A 17,609-nucleotide genomic window follows, 5' to 3' on the forward strand; every position below is an offset into this window, starting at 1 on the left:
ACCTATTTGCAAGCAGGCTAAACAGAACAGTAAAGGTGTTTTGTTCCCTGGACTCCATGGAGGATCCCCTAGTAGTAGATGCATTCCTGGCCTGGCCTTCCCTCCAATAGCCCTGATTCTGCTAGTCATAAGAAAAATGAGGGAGGACAGGGAGAGGATTGTATTGATTGCCCCCTTCTGGCCCAAAAGACCATGGTTTTTGTGCCTAAGGCCAGGGTCACACTTGCGAGTGTGATGCTAGAAACTCGCGCATCAATACCCGGCACTGCCGCTGGCACTCGGACCGCAGCGTGTGGCTGCATAGAAATACATGCAGCCGTACTCTCTGGTCCCGAGTGCCGGCGGCAGTGCCGGTTATTGATGCGAGAGACTCGCATGAGTTTCTTGCATCACATTCACAAGTGTGACCCCGGCCTAAGAAGGATGTCTGTGTCCGATCCGTGGGTTCTGCCAGAAGTGCCGAATCTGCTTTCTCAGGGGCCAGTGTTCCTTCTGCAAGCAGCCAGCCTCCACTTGACGGCATGGAATTTGAAAGGGCGGTATTAAGGGAGAGAGCTGTTATTCTCCAAATCTCAAATCCACTCTGCTTCAGAGTAGGAAAACAGTCACGAGCAGGATATACAGGTCCTTCTCAAAAAATTAGCATATAGTGTTAAATTTCATTATTTACCATAATGTAATGATTACAATTAAACTTTCATATATTATAGATTCATTATCCACCAACTGAAATTTGTCAGGTCTTTTATTGTTTTAATACTGATGATTTTGGCATACAACTCCTGATAACCCAAAAAACCTGTCTCAATAAATTAGCATATTTCACCCGTCCAATCAAATAAAAGTGTTTTTTAATAACAAACAAAAAAAACATCAAATAATAATGTTCAGTTATGCACTCAATACTTTGTCGGGAATCCTTTGGCAGAAATGACTGCTTCAATGCGGCGTGGCATGGAGGCAATCAGCCTGTGACACTGCTGAGATGTTATGGAGGCCCAGGATGCTTCAATAGCGGCCTTAAGCTCATCCAGAGTGTTGGGTCTTGCGTCTCTCAACTTTCTCTTCACAATATCCCACAGATTCTCTATGGGGTTCAGGTCAGGAGAGTTGGCAGGCCAATTGAGCACAGTAATACCATGGTCAGTAAACCATTTACCAGTGGTTTTGGCACTGTGAGCAGGTGCCAGGTCGTGCTGAAAAATGAAATCTTCATCTCCATAAAGCATTTCAGCCGATGGAAGCATGAAGTGCTCCAAAATCTCCTGATAGCTAGCTGCATTGACCCTGCCCTTGATGAAACACAGTGGACCAACACCAGCAGCTGACATGGCACCCCACACCATCACTGACTGTGGGTACTTGACACTGGACTTCAGGCATTTTGGCATTTCCTTCTCCCCAGTCTTCCTCCAGACTCTGGCACCTTGATTTCCGAATGACATGCAAAATTTGCTTTCATCAGAAAAAAGTACTTGGGACCACTTAGCAACAGTCCAGTGCTGCTTCTCTGTAGCCCAGGTCAGGCGCTTCTGCCGCTGTTTATGGTTCAAAAGTGGCTTTACCTGGGGAATGCGGCACCTGTAGCCCATTTCCTGCACACGCCTTTCCACACCAGACTCAGTCCACTGCTTCCTCAGGTTCCCCAAGGTCTGGAATCGGTCCTTCTCCACAATCTTCCTCAGGGTCCGGTCACCTCTTCTCGTTGTACAGCGTTTTCTGCCACATTGTTTCCTTCCAACAGACTTACCATTGAGGTGCCTTGATACAGCACTCTGGGAACAGCCTATTTGTTGAGAAATTTCTTTCTGGGTCTTACCCTCTTGCTTGAGGGTGTCAATGATGGCCTTCTTGACCTCTGTCAGGTCGCTAGTCTTACCCATGATGGGGGTTTTGAGTAATGAACCAGGCAGGGAGTTTTTAAAAGCCTCAGGTATCTTTTGCATGTGTTTAGAGTTAATTAGTTGATTCAGAAGATTAGGGTAATAGGTCATTTAGAGAACCTTTTCTTGATATGCTAATTTATTGAGACAGGTTTTTTGGGTTATCAGGAGTTGTAGGCCAAAATCATCAGTATTAAAACAATAAAAGACCTGACAAATTTCAGTTGGTGGATAATGAATCTATAATATATGAAAGTTTAATTGTAATCATTACATTATGGTAAATAATGAAATTTAACACTATATGCTAATTTTTTGAGAAGGACCTGTATACTCTTCAGGTTCTAAGGTCAAAGAGGGGGCACCAGTGGTGAAGATCTTGTAATTTTTGCAGAAAGGCCTTGAGTTAGGGTTGTCCACCAGTACCCTAAAAGTACAGGTGGTGGCTCTTGGGGCGCTGTACAGCTGTGATCTGGCCGGTGATTATTGGTAACGCAGCTCCCGCAGTGCTGTATATATACAGCGCATGTCTTGAAGGGGTTAATATTGCAATGAATAGAAACTTGCAATTTCTTTACTTATCACTGATGGTAAAACTGACACACTGACCAAACACTGAAGAAAATTGGATCAGAAACAATGATGAACAGAAGTATGTGTTATTACATACGTGAAAAATCACAGATGTCTAAATGAGGCTTAGGGCTCATTTCCACATGCGAGGCACACGTCCGTATCTCGCATGTGGAAACCAAGCTGTGGAGCCGGCACTCCAGAGCGTGCGGCCGCATAGGAACACATGGAGCTGCACAGCTCCGCTCCAAAGTGTCGGCGCCAGAGCTTGGTTTCCACATGCGAGATACGGACGTGTGCCTCGCATGTGGAAATGAGCCCTTAGGGTAAGTTCACACAGGACGTTTTTGCTGCTTTTTTACTCTAATTTTCAGCTGCTTTTTACAGTACCAGCGAAGCCTATGAGATTTCAGAAATCTCATGCACACACATTGGTTTTTTGTGTGATCAGTATTTTGTGCTTTGCTGCGTTTTTTGGACATAGAGCATGTCGCTTCTTTCAGCGTTTTTGCGGCGTTTTTTCACCCATTGACTTGAATGGGTGTTGAAAAAACGCAGCAAAAACGCAGGTATCATTATTTGCTGCGTTTTTGCTGCTGAAAATTTAAGGATGTTAGCATGGACAAAGAGAAAAAAAAACGCACCAAAAACGCACCTAAACCTGCGTTTTTGACGCAGCTTCTTTCCTGCCAAGAAGATCAGGTTTTGCTGCAGGAAAACAAAGCAAAACCGCCCTGTGTGAACCTACCCTTAAGGCCACATTCACACGTTCAGTATTTGGTCAGTATTTTACATAGGTATCTGTAAGCTAAAACCAGGAGAGGAACAAACAGAGGAAAAGCATAATAGAAACACGTCACCACTACTGTATTTATCGCCCACTATTGGGTTGTTATTATGATTTAAAAAAGGGAAAATACAGTAGTTTGCAATAAATGGCTTCACCCAACCACTAACCATGAGTGGACAAATAGTTTTGGTGTCATCATTCATATTCTCTGAAATAAGGCCAAGAAAGCAAAAATTCTGCCTGGGAATGTAAACTTTTGAGCACAACTGTAATTTATTTTAGGCTGTCATATAATATATAGTTCTATTCTGGTTTTATAAATAAAACATGACTATAAAATACCCATCTTATTCCAGTTATAGTATCTGATTCCAGGCAGAAGAATCAAATAATTAAATTCTTGCAAAATGAATATTATATAGTAGCTTGTAAAAATGGTTATTAACCGATGGCAATTATTCAGAGGAGTATTTCATTGTTTGGAAATCCATATTCTTTTTATAAAGAGATCAGATTCAATGTTCATGCCAAGAAAACCTGCAGTATGAGGTTGAGTGTACAAGTGGATTCGTTTTATTACCCCGGTAATGTGGAGCAGTTCACATGTGACCTTTGCCTCTCAGGTATTAGATAAATTAAATCATGTGGCACATACAGAATGGAGCAATATTTCTAAATGCACCTACAACACACAGCATCAGTACACTACAAGTCATTATTTTATTTCTTTTAGTATCTTTAAGTGGTCTCTGCTGTTTCAATTGACTTTTCATAAATCAGTATTACAATTGAATATATGAAACTTCGCAGCAGAGAAATTACGGTAGCTTTTTCTCCATTTTAAGTCACTTTTTCTCTCCCTTGCCTTCTGAACATATCATCCACTCTGGAAAAAATTAATACTCAAAAATTGATCAAATGAGGGGAGGAGGTGTAGCGTAGCTACCGGGGAGGCAGAGGGGGCGGTGGCCCTGGGCCCCACGCTCTGAGGAGCCCCACCCAGAGCTACGCTATGTAACTGAATCGGCGAGCACATTGTGCCAATACAGTTACATTCTGCAGGAGAGCAGGGAGAATCGATCTCCCTGCTCTGCCACCCGGCCGCTATGGGGCCCCTGAGGAGGTGGTGGGGGGCCCGGTGCCAGCAGTGGGCCCCCCGCTCGTCATCGCAGGGTTAACTGTATCGGCTGGATGCCGATACAGCTGACCGCATAGATGAGAGAAGGAGCGTTACACTCCCTCTCTCATCATCCCCTTGTCAGTGTCTGACGTCATAGACGCCGACACTGACAGGGGGTCGCGATGACGTCAGTACTCGGCGCCTGTGGTCTGGAGACGTGCAGGCGCTCAGAGCAGCGGAGCAACCAGGAGAAGAGGTGAGTATTGGATTTTTTTTATTTATCGGGGTGCATTATACTGTACTGGCTGCCTAATGGGGATGCATTATACTGTACTGTCTGCCTAATGGGGGTGCATTATACTGTACTGGCTGCCTAATGGGGGTGCATTATACTGTACTGGCTGTCAATGGGGAATGCATTATACTATACAGGCCTATGGGAAGTGGATTATACTATACAGGCCTATGGGGAGTGCATTATACTATACAGGCCTATGGGGAGTGCATTATACTACACAGGCCTATGGGCAGTGCATTATACTGTACTGGCTGCCTAATGGGGGTGCATTATACTGTACTGGCTGCCTAATGCGGGTGCATTATACTATACTGGCTGTCTATGGGGAATGAATTATACTATACAGGCCTATGGGGAGTGCATTATACTATACAGGCCTATGGGGAGTGCATTATACTGTACAGGCCTATGGGGCGTGCATTATACTATACAGGCCTATGGGGGGTGCATTATAATATATTGAGGACTGTCTGGCACATTATACTATATGGAGGGGGGCCATCATACAGTGTGGAGATTACAGTGACAGGGCAGTCACACAGTGTTGGGGCCATCAAGCTGTTTTGGGGCTACTAAGGGGTCAGTATACTGTGTGGGTGGTACTTTACAGTGAGGAGGCATTATACTGTGTATAAGAGAGCATCATGCTGTGTATAGGGGAGCTGAAAAGGGGGAGACTCTGGACATTATTCAATGTAAAGTGGGCACTTATTGTTATATGGGAACTCAGGTTACTGTGACTAACAAATATGCAAATTGCCTCTGCTGAAAAAAAGAGGACTTAAATCTATAGCGCCACCTATTGGAAGTAGCGATCCTACAAGTCACAATCAACCCTTTAACGAGTCGTGCAATATGACTTAGGATAAAAGCCAAATCAGTATCTCAATTTGCGAATTGAGATACTGATTTGGCTTTTATCCTAAGTCATATTGCACGACTCGTTAAAGGGTTGATTGTGGCTTGTAGGATCGCTACTTCCAATAGGTGGCGCTATAGAGTTAAGTCCTCTTTTTTTCAGCAGAGGCAATTTGCATATTTAAATTCCCAGAGGAGCATTGCACGGCGAATAAGCCTCCTTACCTTGACAAGCCAGCTGGTATGTCACTCTCCATAAGGAGAAACGTTACCCCTTAGACCCCTGTGACTAACAAAGGGACACACAGGGCACTATTACTTTCTAGGAAGCAAAATGTGGGCACTGTTTTCTAGGGCACTTGCACCCAGCATTACTATATTCTAGAGGGTTGTTTTAGAATTTAGAGGGCACAGAGAACAACACAGCAGGTGCAGTAATAGGGACACATATGGCAGCATCATTGGGGTACCAGTAGGATGATGAGTTTGTGCAGGTTGGGAATAGATGGTGACAGTGCTGAAAATATGAGAAGTGAAATGTGTCTTTGTTGTAATCTCTGCAGACGAGTCCTGGGTGGAAGAAGTTGTTTGGGTCTGGGCCAGATGGAAAAGACCGGAAAAGTGAACAACTCCATCAGAAAGAACGTCAGCGGTAAGTCACCATCTGTAACTGTACTTTGATCCGTTATATGTTCTGTTTGACTGGTATTATTTACCACTGACCATATGGTGGTAATATCCATGTTGGTCTTTATATAGAGATTATTTTCAGCAACAGCGCGGTCATCTGCTGAGGTTCTCCTCCACTATTAGGGTGCGTCACCCAGTTGTAATCAAGGTTACCTGGTTAGGGGCCCACTCAGAAGCTTAGCCCCCCCTGAAACCAAACCCTAGCTACGCCTTTGGGAGGAGGGGTTGCAGATTGAGACTAAGAGGCTGAGAAATGGTACTGCTGTTTTCTACTAAGTGTTTTATCTAACCCCAGTTTAGATTCATAGCCATACTGTCACATGGATACTGTGACAGAGAGTGTTTTTCTCTATTTCAGGGGTCAGAAGATCGCTGCGTTTGTCTACACGCACACCTGAAGTGGTTTGATCTGCTTTTCTTTCCAGTTACCTATGCAGATTTCCCTTGTTTGTTGGTTTCAAGGATTAAACTGTTCTTTTTGTCTCCTAGAGCTCTCCATGCTGAGTTATCTCAGCTGTTCTGATTTCTCCACTCCCCTCTGATATAAGTACTCACCTTTTAGCTTGGGTAGTTGCCAGTGATAGTTTGCTATATATTGGAATTGGTTTGGAGCTTCGACCCATGGAAAGAGAAGTCATCTCTGGAGATTTCTATTTGGAATATGTCTGGTGTTTTCCCTCTCTTTATCTCCCTTTTGGTTTGCCTCTCCCTTCCTTTCCTTTTATATACCATTCCATTGTCTGGGTGCGCTTAGAGTGATTGCTGTTTTCTGTATCCTTGTCTGTTTCCCTTTGTCTCTGTATTACAAAGCAGGACTAGCTGAACTGAAACTTAGAAATGCTGCCTCAAGAGGGGAAAATTGGTAAAAACATGCAGAATACAGGCCATCTCATAGTCATGCACAAGACAGCTTATTCCAAAAAGCCACCTGAAACAACAAAAAATAAAATTTTTTGATTAGAATGCTTAAAAAACAAAATTTTTAAGGCTGTGTGTGGAGAAGAGACAGAGAAGCAGTATAGGGTCAGGTCAGGAGGTGAAAAGGGGCAGAGGGGCGGTGCATATGAAACACTAGCTGTTTCCAGCCAGCTAACGCTCGGCACGCTCATTGCTATCTAATTAACGCTGCTGGTGATTAAACTAAAGTAAATAATGACAACATTCAATAGCGCTTACGCAGGTGGTAAATTAATTTAAAAGGAAGTTAATAATAATCATTAAAAATCTGAATAATACTAATAATACATTTTATTCACAGTGTAAACTAAAAAATAAACTGGATTCAGTAAGATGTGCGGCAGGATTATGTGTGGTGGGGGGTGGGATTATGTGTGGTGGTGTGGTGGCGGGGCGGGATTATGTGTGGTAATGGGTTGGGGGGGCAGGATTATGTGTAGTGATGTGTTGGGGGGCGGGATTATGTGTGGTGATGTGGTGGGGGGGCGGGATTATGTGTGGTGATGTGGTGGGTGGGATTAAGTGTGGTAATGTGGTGGGGGCGGGATTATGCGTGGTGATGTGGTGGATTGTGTGTGGTAATATGGTGGGGGCGGGATTATGTGTGGTGATGTGGTGGGGGGCAGAGCTACTGTGCAGGGGGCTGGATTAGCGAGTAATCATGATGCCTCTTATATATATATATATAGATGAGGGGACACGGGATGCTGCAGTCGGAGGAGGTCAGGGGAGAGCAGATGGGGTTGTATGGGAGAAGAAAGAGGGGTAGAAGTAGGACCTGAAGGATCACCAGAGATGCAGGTGAGCAGGAGGGGGAAGGCAGTTATGGAGTCGTGGGGCTGGAGAGGAAGGGGACACAAGTAAATGTGGGGCTAAGGCAGGGGGCAGAGCAAAGAGAGAGCGTGAGCACTGCTCTCACCAGATATTTAAAGCCGGCGAGGTGTGCTCTTGCCCCTCTGCATGTGCGCTCGCAGGGCACAAGTGCCAGCGCGGTGATACGACGTCACCGCCCAGTGCGCATGTCCCTGCTCGCACCCAGCAAGTAGTGCACTTTGAAGTGTCGCGTGCTCACAGCGATGTTATTACATGGTGTTATTGCCAGGACAAATGGTCACTTTGATCCTTTGTTCTAGCAGTCTGTGGCTATGGGGCACTTCCCTTTTCAGTTCCACTTCTGATTTTGGTTTACAAATACTGATGTAAAAAAAGTGACCAAATACTGAACGTAGCGTCACAGTATCTTTGCAATCTGTTGTGTTTAAAAGATACTTAGATCTTAGACATTTATATGCACAGTATATGCCACAAATATCTGATAAATGCGGGTTCTACTTCTGGGCCTTGATCAGAACAGGGTTCCTTGACCCCCATTCTGCTTGGTAAGCCTCTCTCCATTTACTTCAATGGAAGTTATCTGATATAGAGGTGTACAAATGCCTCTCCATTCTTTCTCCACTTGGCACTAGCACCGATCTTTCCTGGGACCTCTGTCAGTGGAACACTGTTTCTGCCAAAAGCTGTATCACAAATGCAAAATATGTTCTTATGTGGGACTCCAAAAAGGCACAAGAAAGAAGAGATGAGAAATTATGTCAATTTTAGCAAAAAATCAATTTTAAGATCCCATTGATATCCATTTGTTGCACAGCCTGTACATTTTCTAAGCTCATTGCACTACTGGCTTTGTAAATGGACTGTCAAAAGATATTGGAATGTAGAGATGCACCTTAACCAGGTTTTAGTATCAAAGAAGGATTTATTGAATGCAATCAGAATAGCATATATTTATGTAATTTAAAGTTAGAAAGTACATTTGCAAATGGATGACTATTTATTACTAGATGGTGGCCCGATTCTAACGCATCGGGTATTCTAGAATATATATGCGTAGTGTATAGCACAGCCCACGTAGTATATTGCACAGCCACGCAGTACATTGCGCAGCCCAGGCAGTACATTGCGCAGCCCAGGCAGTACATTGCGCAGCCCAGGCAGTACATTGCGCAGCCCACGCAGTACATTGCGCAGCCCACGCAGTACATTGCGCAGCCCACGCAGTACATTGCGCAGCCCACGCAGTACATTGCGCAGCCCACGCAGTACATTGCGCAGCCCACGCAGTACATTGCGCAGCCCACGCAGTACATTGCGCAGCCCACCCAGTACATTGCGCAGCCCACGCAGTACATTGCGCAGCCCACGCAGTACATTGCGCAGCCTACGTAGTACATTGCGCAGCCTACGTAGTACATTGCGCAGCCCACTTAGTACATTGCGCGGCCCACGTAGTACATTGCGCGGCCCACGTAGTACATTGCGCGGCCCACGTAGTACATTGCGCGGCCCACGTAGTACATTGCGCAGCCCACGTAGTATATTGCGCAGCCCACGTTGTATATTGCGCAGCCCACCTTGTATATTGCGTAGCCCACGTAGTATATTACGCAGTCCACGTAGTATATTGCGCAGCCCACGTAGTATATTGCGCAGCCCACGTAGTATATTGCGCAGCCCACGTAGTATATTGCGCAGCCCACATTGTATATTGCGCAGCCCACGTAGTATATTGCGCAGCCCACGTTGTACATTGCGCAGCCCACGTTGTATAGCATAGGCAGCATCAATACTAAAAAAATTGGGGACACACAGGGTTAATAGCAGCGGTTACGGAGTGCGTTACCCGCGGCATAACGCGGTCCGTTACCGCCGGCATTAACCCTGTGTGAGCGGTGACCGGAGGGGAGTATGCGGGCGCCGGGCACTGAGTGCGGGGAGTAAGGAGCGGCCATTTTCTTCCGGACTGTGCGCATCACTGATTGGTCGTGGGCGTTTTGCCACGACCAATCAGCAACTTGGATTCCATGACAGACAGAGGCCGCGACCAATGAATATCCGTGACAGACAGACAGAAGGACAGAAAGACGGAAGTACCCCTTAGACAATTATATAGTAGATCCCTCTGTACAGGGGAAAGCTGTTCCTATATCCTTCAAACATGTAAGGTCTACCCTCACACACAAAACAGTGTATAAGGTATAAAATACATCAGTATGTAGGGCACACATACATAGGAATAAAGTAATGTGAACAATTAGTCCTGGTCAATAATGAATTGCAATATGTCTTCATGAGAGATTGTCACGATTCCACCATTCACGGTGTCTTATGGGCGCTGTGAGTGACAGGTCTGCTGCCCTATGGTGTCTACTGTCTAGGGCTTGCTGAGCTGTCACGATTGTGAGTGACAACCCAACCGCCCAATCTGAGGCAGAGGTGTGAGTATTGTGAATGGAAGCTCAGCTGTCCTATCTGGCAATTGTCAGACAATTGCCAATTGTTGCTTTGCTTAAGTGGTGCGTGTTTTCTCTGTGCTCCGAGTTATATTCTGATCTCCGTAGCGGACCTTTGATTTTTCTTTGACCATCCATTTTACTTACCCCTTTGTCTTGTTCTGCTACCTTCCTGATACTCTGACCTCGGACTGTGACCTAACTACGCTTTTGTCTTTTCCCTTTGTCTATTACCAGCCCTCTTGGTACTGACCCCGGGTCTCTCGACTGTCTTGCATCACATTGAATAGTGACTAGTCACAGAGATTACGTAAAGGAAATTCCAATGTTCATTTTCAGGATTAAAGCGTTAAATTGTGCATGAGATTGGGGGCTTTGAATATTACAAACCCATGATGTCCATACCTAATGAAAGAGCTCCGTAGTGTCAGCCAGGGAAGCATTAAGGTTTTTGTTGAGCACCTTATTGGTGACCTCCACCTAGCAGCAACATGTATTATAGCTGCTATAAGAATGTATAACAAAAGCTTATATAAAGTAGGTATAAAATCCTGTGGTTATTTGCTATTTCAAAAATGATTGCAAACATGGGTATTTTGGCTTTAAAGGGGTTTACCAAGAATTATTTATTTAGGCCCACATGCTCCTTGAACATAAACTCAGAGGAGGCCTGTAGGCAGTCAAAATCTTGGGGCTCCTCCAGCAAATTATATCTTAATGTATTTTAAAATTTACTGACAACATTTTTAAAACAAAAAGATTAATTGTATTAAACAGAACAAAACTTAAATAATCAAGCTTCAGTATAACCCAGAAAATGTAATTAATGTCCACTTCGGATGTAGGCCTATATATTCCCATCTGTGTTTCTAAAGCTTTTACTCATGAATGCTCTATTTTGACCTAGAGTCAGCGAGAATTTGCGGTCACAATTGCCATGTCTGATTGCATAGATGCGCCTTCCTCTGCTACTCTTGAATTCTCGAATATACCCAACAACAATTAAAACATCACTGCTGCTTTCTGTAATGTTCACATCGGAGGTTCCTTGGTCCAGCTGACTGGACCGGCACCCTGATTATAAATTTTACTATGAAATTATGTAGGGCTCATAGGCCTGTGTCTACTATGCCTAATTGGTAAGGAAATTAGTACGTTGGCCCAGTGTTCGCCTAGTGGCAGTGATCCTGATGTAGATAGCACAAGCCTGGTGATTGGTTGCAGCAGTTACATGTGCTATAGTTGTGACCTCACCACAGCATCCTGTGAACAAGGACGTGGCTGTGATGGAGCAGGGGAGGATGAATAACTGCTGAGTTTGTTACTTTCAAAGAGTGCAAGCCAATGGCCTTTAAAAAATTATTACCGGAAAACCCCTCTAAAGGGAACCTAACATGTAAGACATGCTACCCTATCCATGGGCTGCATGTATCAGACCGTGGCTGTATGATTTCAATCATGGATGTGTAACTCTGAAAGTCTGTAGTGTTTAGAGAAAACATAATTTAAAGACTAGATGGACAGGCTGGTTCGTGGCAGCTTTTCACACATACAAGGAGAGACCTGTCACTCTAGGGGAGTGGGTGGGGAGAAGCTGCCGTGGACCCGTCTATCCGACTAGTGGATCGGGCAGCAATTCTCATCTGTCAGGTTTCCTTTTAGATACTGTATGTAGTTGGAGTACCAAAACTTTTTTATCCTCTGGTTGGTCCACAAGGTCCGAAACGTATTTGAATTTCCTGACAGCTTTGAAAAGAAAGTGGTAAATTATCGGGGTAGATTTGAAGGTACTATATTTATTCTGGAGAAAAAAAAATGAGGTTTCGATGAACGCAACTGTCTTTGTGGATCATGGTGCAAAACTCATGCTTCAGTGTCTGATCATACATTTTGTCCTTGTTTCAGTCCACTTGTCATAGCTGGCATGGGAGTGCTGGTGCTGCTATCCTTGTTGGTCGTGTTATTTTTCTTTGCACAAGGAAACCCACCCAAAGATCCTTTATTTTATGGTAAGCAAAACACCAACGTTAGTTTCCCAATGATAAGAACACCTGGGGATGCTTTGGTTACCATATTGTTCTTTGCATTAAACTTTAGATTAATCCTGAGTGACTAGTGTTTCATACAGAAAACAAAAAAACAACCAACACCAGTAGCAATGAAAACTTTTTTTTACACTCCTGCTTTAATTTCGGATAATATGCATATAGAAGTCCCCTGCTGATTGGTGTACTGGGGTGTTAATTGCCCGCTATAACACTTCCTAGGCAGGGACTAACCTCTGCGTAGGCAGCTTGCGGTGTCGCTCATCCCTGTGATGGGTACTTTCCAGTAACCCAGCAGCCCTTCCCCTGAAGTGAGCACACTGGTGACACTAGTGGAGTTTAGGCATCACTGACGTCTGTAACATTTGCCCCATCCCTTCCACACAGCGCAGCGCCAACCCATGGCTACAGATCAGCCTCAGTCACAATAATAGAGGTCATTATTTCAGCGCAGATCAGTTATTGACAGGACGGAGCAGTTCTCGCTGGTGTTCAGTGGTCCCTGTGACAGCTGCATTTTTGGGCAGCACATTAGCAGTTTATCAGTGGCCTCAGGAAGACTATAAAAGCTGTCCATCTGGATGAATCTTTTATTCTGAGCTGCTATCTGCTAGCAAGCACTGAAGTGGGAAGACTTGTTTCATCTTAGTTTCCTTTATATGGGTTTAATGTGCCTTAAAATGCTCTATTTCATTTGATGTTGTGACTGTGAAAATATTTCATTTGTTTAATACCTCTGTCCTCCTGCTCGTCTGTTAAACATTGCCGTACTACTTATTACCATTTATGATTTTTTATTTCCTTCCTTTCCTTTCTTCAAACATATTTAGTCTTCGCAATCTTCTCCTTCACAAGTGTTATCGACTTAATAATCTGGATGGAAGAAGACGGCTACATCAGCGGATTTATGGCGTTCTACATGAAAGAGGTGAGCATTACAGTCAAGTGCACAGTCACTGCAGATGTGTCCTGCTCTCCAGGGTTCTCCGAGTATGGCTAATGAATTTCCACAAGAATTGCTCCTAAGAAATGACCACCTGCTTTGAGTTTTTGCCAGTTTCAGCAAGATCCATATTGACTTTCTGCTTAAGCACTTTGCCTTCCTTTAAAAAAAAAACTGCAGGGATTGTTGGCCTAAAGTCTCTACTATAAGTAAGTGATATTAATAAAACAGCATGGCACCTAGAAACATGAAACTAAAAGAATTGATTGATTTTGACATATGGAAAAATGTTCCATTTATGGCACGGCGTGTGTCAGCTGCGCTCTTTTTGATTAGTCGTGTTTGGAGGAACAGCATTTATTTGGAGTATCCTCTCTCCGAAGATGCGAGCTGACAATCCTTTTCTGCTGTCTCCTGTTGTTCCCCACAATGGACTTGCTGTTGTAAATCATTACAAATTCCCTTGTATCTTTCGGAATAATTTCTAAACTTGATAGTCCAATGCAGGAAGAAAGGGATAGCACTCACTGGTCAAATGAAAAGCATCGTTCTCTCCAAACAATAATGCAAAAGCAGGTGGAGTAGAAAGCACAAAAGCCACGGCCATTTCATGCTGGTCTCCGCTTCTTCTGGCCCAGCACCATCCTTTTAACACTGTTTTATTTGGCTCCCATTTGAAGCTAGCTAGCCTATCCACATATACAGTGGGGCAAAAAAGTATTTAGTCAGTCAGCAATAGTGCGAGTTCCACCACTTAAAAAGATGAGAGGCGTCTGTAATTTACATCATAGGTAGACCTCAACTATGGGAGACAAACTGAGAAAAAAAAATCCAGAAAATCACATTGTCTGTTTTTTTATCATTTTATTTGCATTTTATGGTGGAAAATAAGTATTTGGTCAGAAACAAACAATCACGATTTCTGGCTCTCACAGACCTGTAACTTCTTCTTTAAGAGTCTCCTCTTTCCTCCACTCATTACCTGTAGTAATGGCACCTGTTTAAACTTGTTATCAGTATAAAAAGACACCTGTGCACACCCTCAAACAGTCTGACTCCAAACTCCACTATGGTGAAGACCAAAGAGCTGTCAAAGGACACCAGAAACAAAATTGTAGCCCTGCACCAGGCTGGGAAGACTGAATCTGCAATAGCCAACCAGCTTGGAGTGAAGAAATCAACAGTGGGAGCAATAATTAGAAAATGGAAGACATACAAGACCACTGATAATCTCCCTCGATCTGGGGCTCCACGCAAAATCCCACCCCGTGGGGTCAGAATGATCACAAGAACGGTGAGCAAAAATCCCAGAACCACGCGGGGGGACCTAGTGAATGAACTGCAGAGAGCTGGGACCAATGTAACAAGGCCTACCATAAGTAACACACTACGCCACCATGGACTCAGATCCTGCAGTGCCAGACGTGTCCCACTGCTTAAGCCAGTACATGTCCGGGCCCGTCTGAAGTTTGCTAGAGAGCATTTGGATGATCCAGAGGAGTTTTGGGAGAATGTCCTATGGTCTGATGAAACCAAACTGGAACTGTTTGGTAGAAACACAACTTGTCGTGTTTGGAGGAAAAAGAATACTGAGTTGCATCCATCAAACACCATACCTACTGTAAAGCATGGTGGTGGAAACATCATGCTTTGGGGCTGTTTCTCTGCAAAGGGGCCAGGACGACTGATCCGGGTACATGAAAGAATGAATGGGGCCATGTTTCGTGAGATTTTGAGTGCAAACCTCCTTCCATCAGCAAGGGCATTGAAGATGAAACGTGGCTAGGTCTCTCAACATGACAATGATCCAAAGCACACCGCCAGGGCAACGAAGGAGTGGCTTCGTAAGAAGCATTTCAAGGTCCTGGAGTGGCCTAGCCAGTCTCCAGATCTCAACCCTATAGAAAACCTTTGGAGGGAGTTGAAAGTCCGTGTTGCCAAGCGAAAAGCCAAAAACATCACTGCTCTAGAGGAGATCTGCATGGAGGAATGGGCCAACATACCAACAACAGTGTGTGGCAACCTTGTGAAGACTTACAGAAAACGTTTGACCTCTGTCATTGCCAACAAAGGATAGATTACAAAGTATTGAGATGAAATTTTGTTTCTGACCAAATACTTATTTTCCACCATAAAATGCAAATAAAATGATAAAAAAACAGACAATGTGATTTTCTGGATTTTTTTTTCTCAGTTTGTCTCCCATAGTTGAGGTCTACCTATGATGTAAATTACAGACGCCTCTCATCTTTTTAAGTGGTGGAACTTGCGCTATTCCTGACTGACTAAATACTTTTTTGCCCCACTGTACGTTTTTTAAAGCTAATCGCTACATAGTGCCGACTGTTTCTATGCTCAGTTTATATCAGCTGATTAGATTCACGCAAGTCTCTAATAATTGCTCCATGAAGCATTTTAAAATAGAGACTTTTTCGGCCTGACTAGTCAAGAAAATACAATGTGATTGCTTTCCTGACACCATTAAAATAAATGAGGACCTATAAAAAAGTCAGTGTCACGTCTATCTGACTATCCTTTTTGAGCCTGTGGCCTCTGACGGGATGTAAAAAGGGAGAAGCGCAAAGACACTGAAGCTGGCTGGATCTAATAAATCGGCCAACTTCAGAGTAGTGCTTGGAGGCTAAAGTAGTGGTCCCCAACCTTTTTTATACCTCCAGAGCCATATTCAGCTATGAGTGAGGGTGGCGAGCCACATCCAGAGCCCCCTTGAATAGTGACCAGCAGCTCCTGCCGCTCCCACTGTAATTACGTCTAGAGCCCCCATGAACAGTATAATGACAGCCAGAGCTTCTACCCTAGAAATCACACCAAAACAGTATACCTAGATCCCATGTTACCCCCATTTGGTATTCTTGCATCAAGCACTCCCACCACACTGTGTCATCCTATGTCCAGCTTAAAATTTACTTAATTTATCTCTCCAACTCCAATACCAGTATGAGTGCATCCAGATTGACTCTTTTGTGAGGTGCAACTCTCAAAGTCATCATCTGATAGCACTTTGCTAGATCTGGTAATGGTGCACAAAGCTGGCAGACAGCCGCAGCTGCGAGCCATATGTGGCTCCTGAGCCACAGGTTGGGGATCTCTGCTCTAAAACATTGAGCCTACTCATGCTACGTGTTCCTCACCTATTTAACTCAACAAAGTGTGCGTAATATAATTAAAAATCTCTCTTGTCTTCAGAATGGAGAGGATTTTTAATAGGTAAATAGCAAAAGTTGCTTCTTTTTAGAAGCACTTGGCAATTTTAATTTAAGAACACAAGACAACCACTTTAAAGGTAGCCAAGCAGTCAGTGTGGAAAAATGAAACACCCAAAACATCCTGATTTACATAATTAAGACGAAGATTTACATTTTAAGATGAAAGCTACATTACCACTTCAAGGAGAAAAAAAGGAATTGGGTAATAACAGCATGAACATGCACTTAGCACACTGTGCTCATGTTGCTGGAATCCCTCAGTCTGTGTTATAACCAGCAGGCTAATCATTTTAGAAGAACTGTGAAGAGCTACAGTATCTAGTGTGAGCATTTTATGTCTTCTCTAGATTTGTGGAATGATCCTAAAGCTGACAGCCCTCTTCTATCACTATATTAAATATGAATTTAAAAAAATGGAAGCGGCACACCAATAGAGAGGTGAAAAACTTGTCATTTTTAATAGCCCATAACGGCATCGTTTTGGTTTTAAATGAGAACCTTTCTTAAGCAATACAAGTGTGTATTTGCATTCTTTTTATAGGTGCTTCAATTATACAAGTGGTTAATAAATATTATATAAGAAAGACATCACAATAGTAATAACATGATGTAGAAACTGAACAAGTGTAAAACATACAAGTATCATGTTCAAGTGCATAATAATCACAAAAATCAGTTCATAAAGCATAAAATCCATGTGTATAATTATGTACAGCTATTACTCCCCCAATCATGTATTCAGAAAATCGCCATCTCTGGCATCCTTACTAATCAATTGTGCATTTCTATGACATAAGAATAAGGAGAGAGAAAGGAAAAAAGGTCACTGTGCAACTGCAAAAGTTCTCTGAAGTCCCCTGCGCCATCTTAGGTAAGTAATCTCAGTAATTGGCAGCGCTTTGGACCCAGCACACGTCCGCTGCACCTAAAGCGCT

The 17,609-nt window shown here is 43.7% G+C and overlaps 1 protein-coding gene across 2 annotated transcripts in view; it reads left to right on the forward strand.

The window, feature by feature from the left end:
* Nucleotides 1-17,609, forward strand: part of TM6SF2 (transmembrane 6 superfamily member 2) — a 59,972-nt gene that overhangs the window by 17,338 nt on the left and 25,025 nt on the right. For both annotated transcript variants that reach the window (XM_077252497.1, XM_077252507.1), the window contains exons 2-3: nt 12,365-12,468; nt 13,335-13,432. In XM_077252497.1, the coding sequence (XP_077108612.1) occupies nt 12,365-12,468; nt 13,335-13,432 (202 nt within the window). The remainder of the gene's footprint in view (nt 1-12,364; nt 12,469-13,334; nt 13,433-17,609) is intronic.

The sequence above is a fragment of the Ranitomeya variabilis genome, chromosome 1 (genome assembly GCF_051348905.1).
Source record: "Ranitomeya variabilis isolate aRanVar5 chromosome 1, aRanVar5.hap1, whole genome shotgun sequence".
NCBI lineage: Eukaryota > Metazoa > Chordata > Amphibia > Anura > Dendrobatidae > Ranitomeya > Ranitomeya variabilis.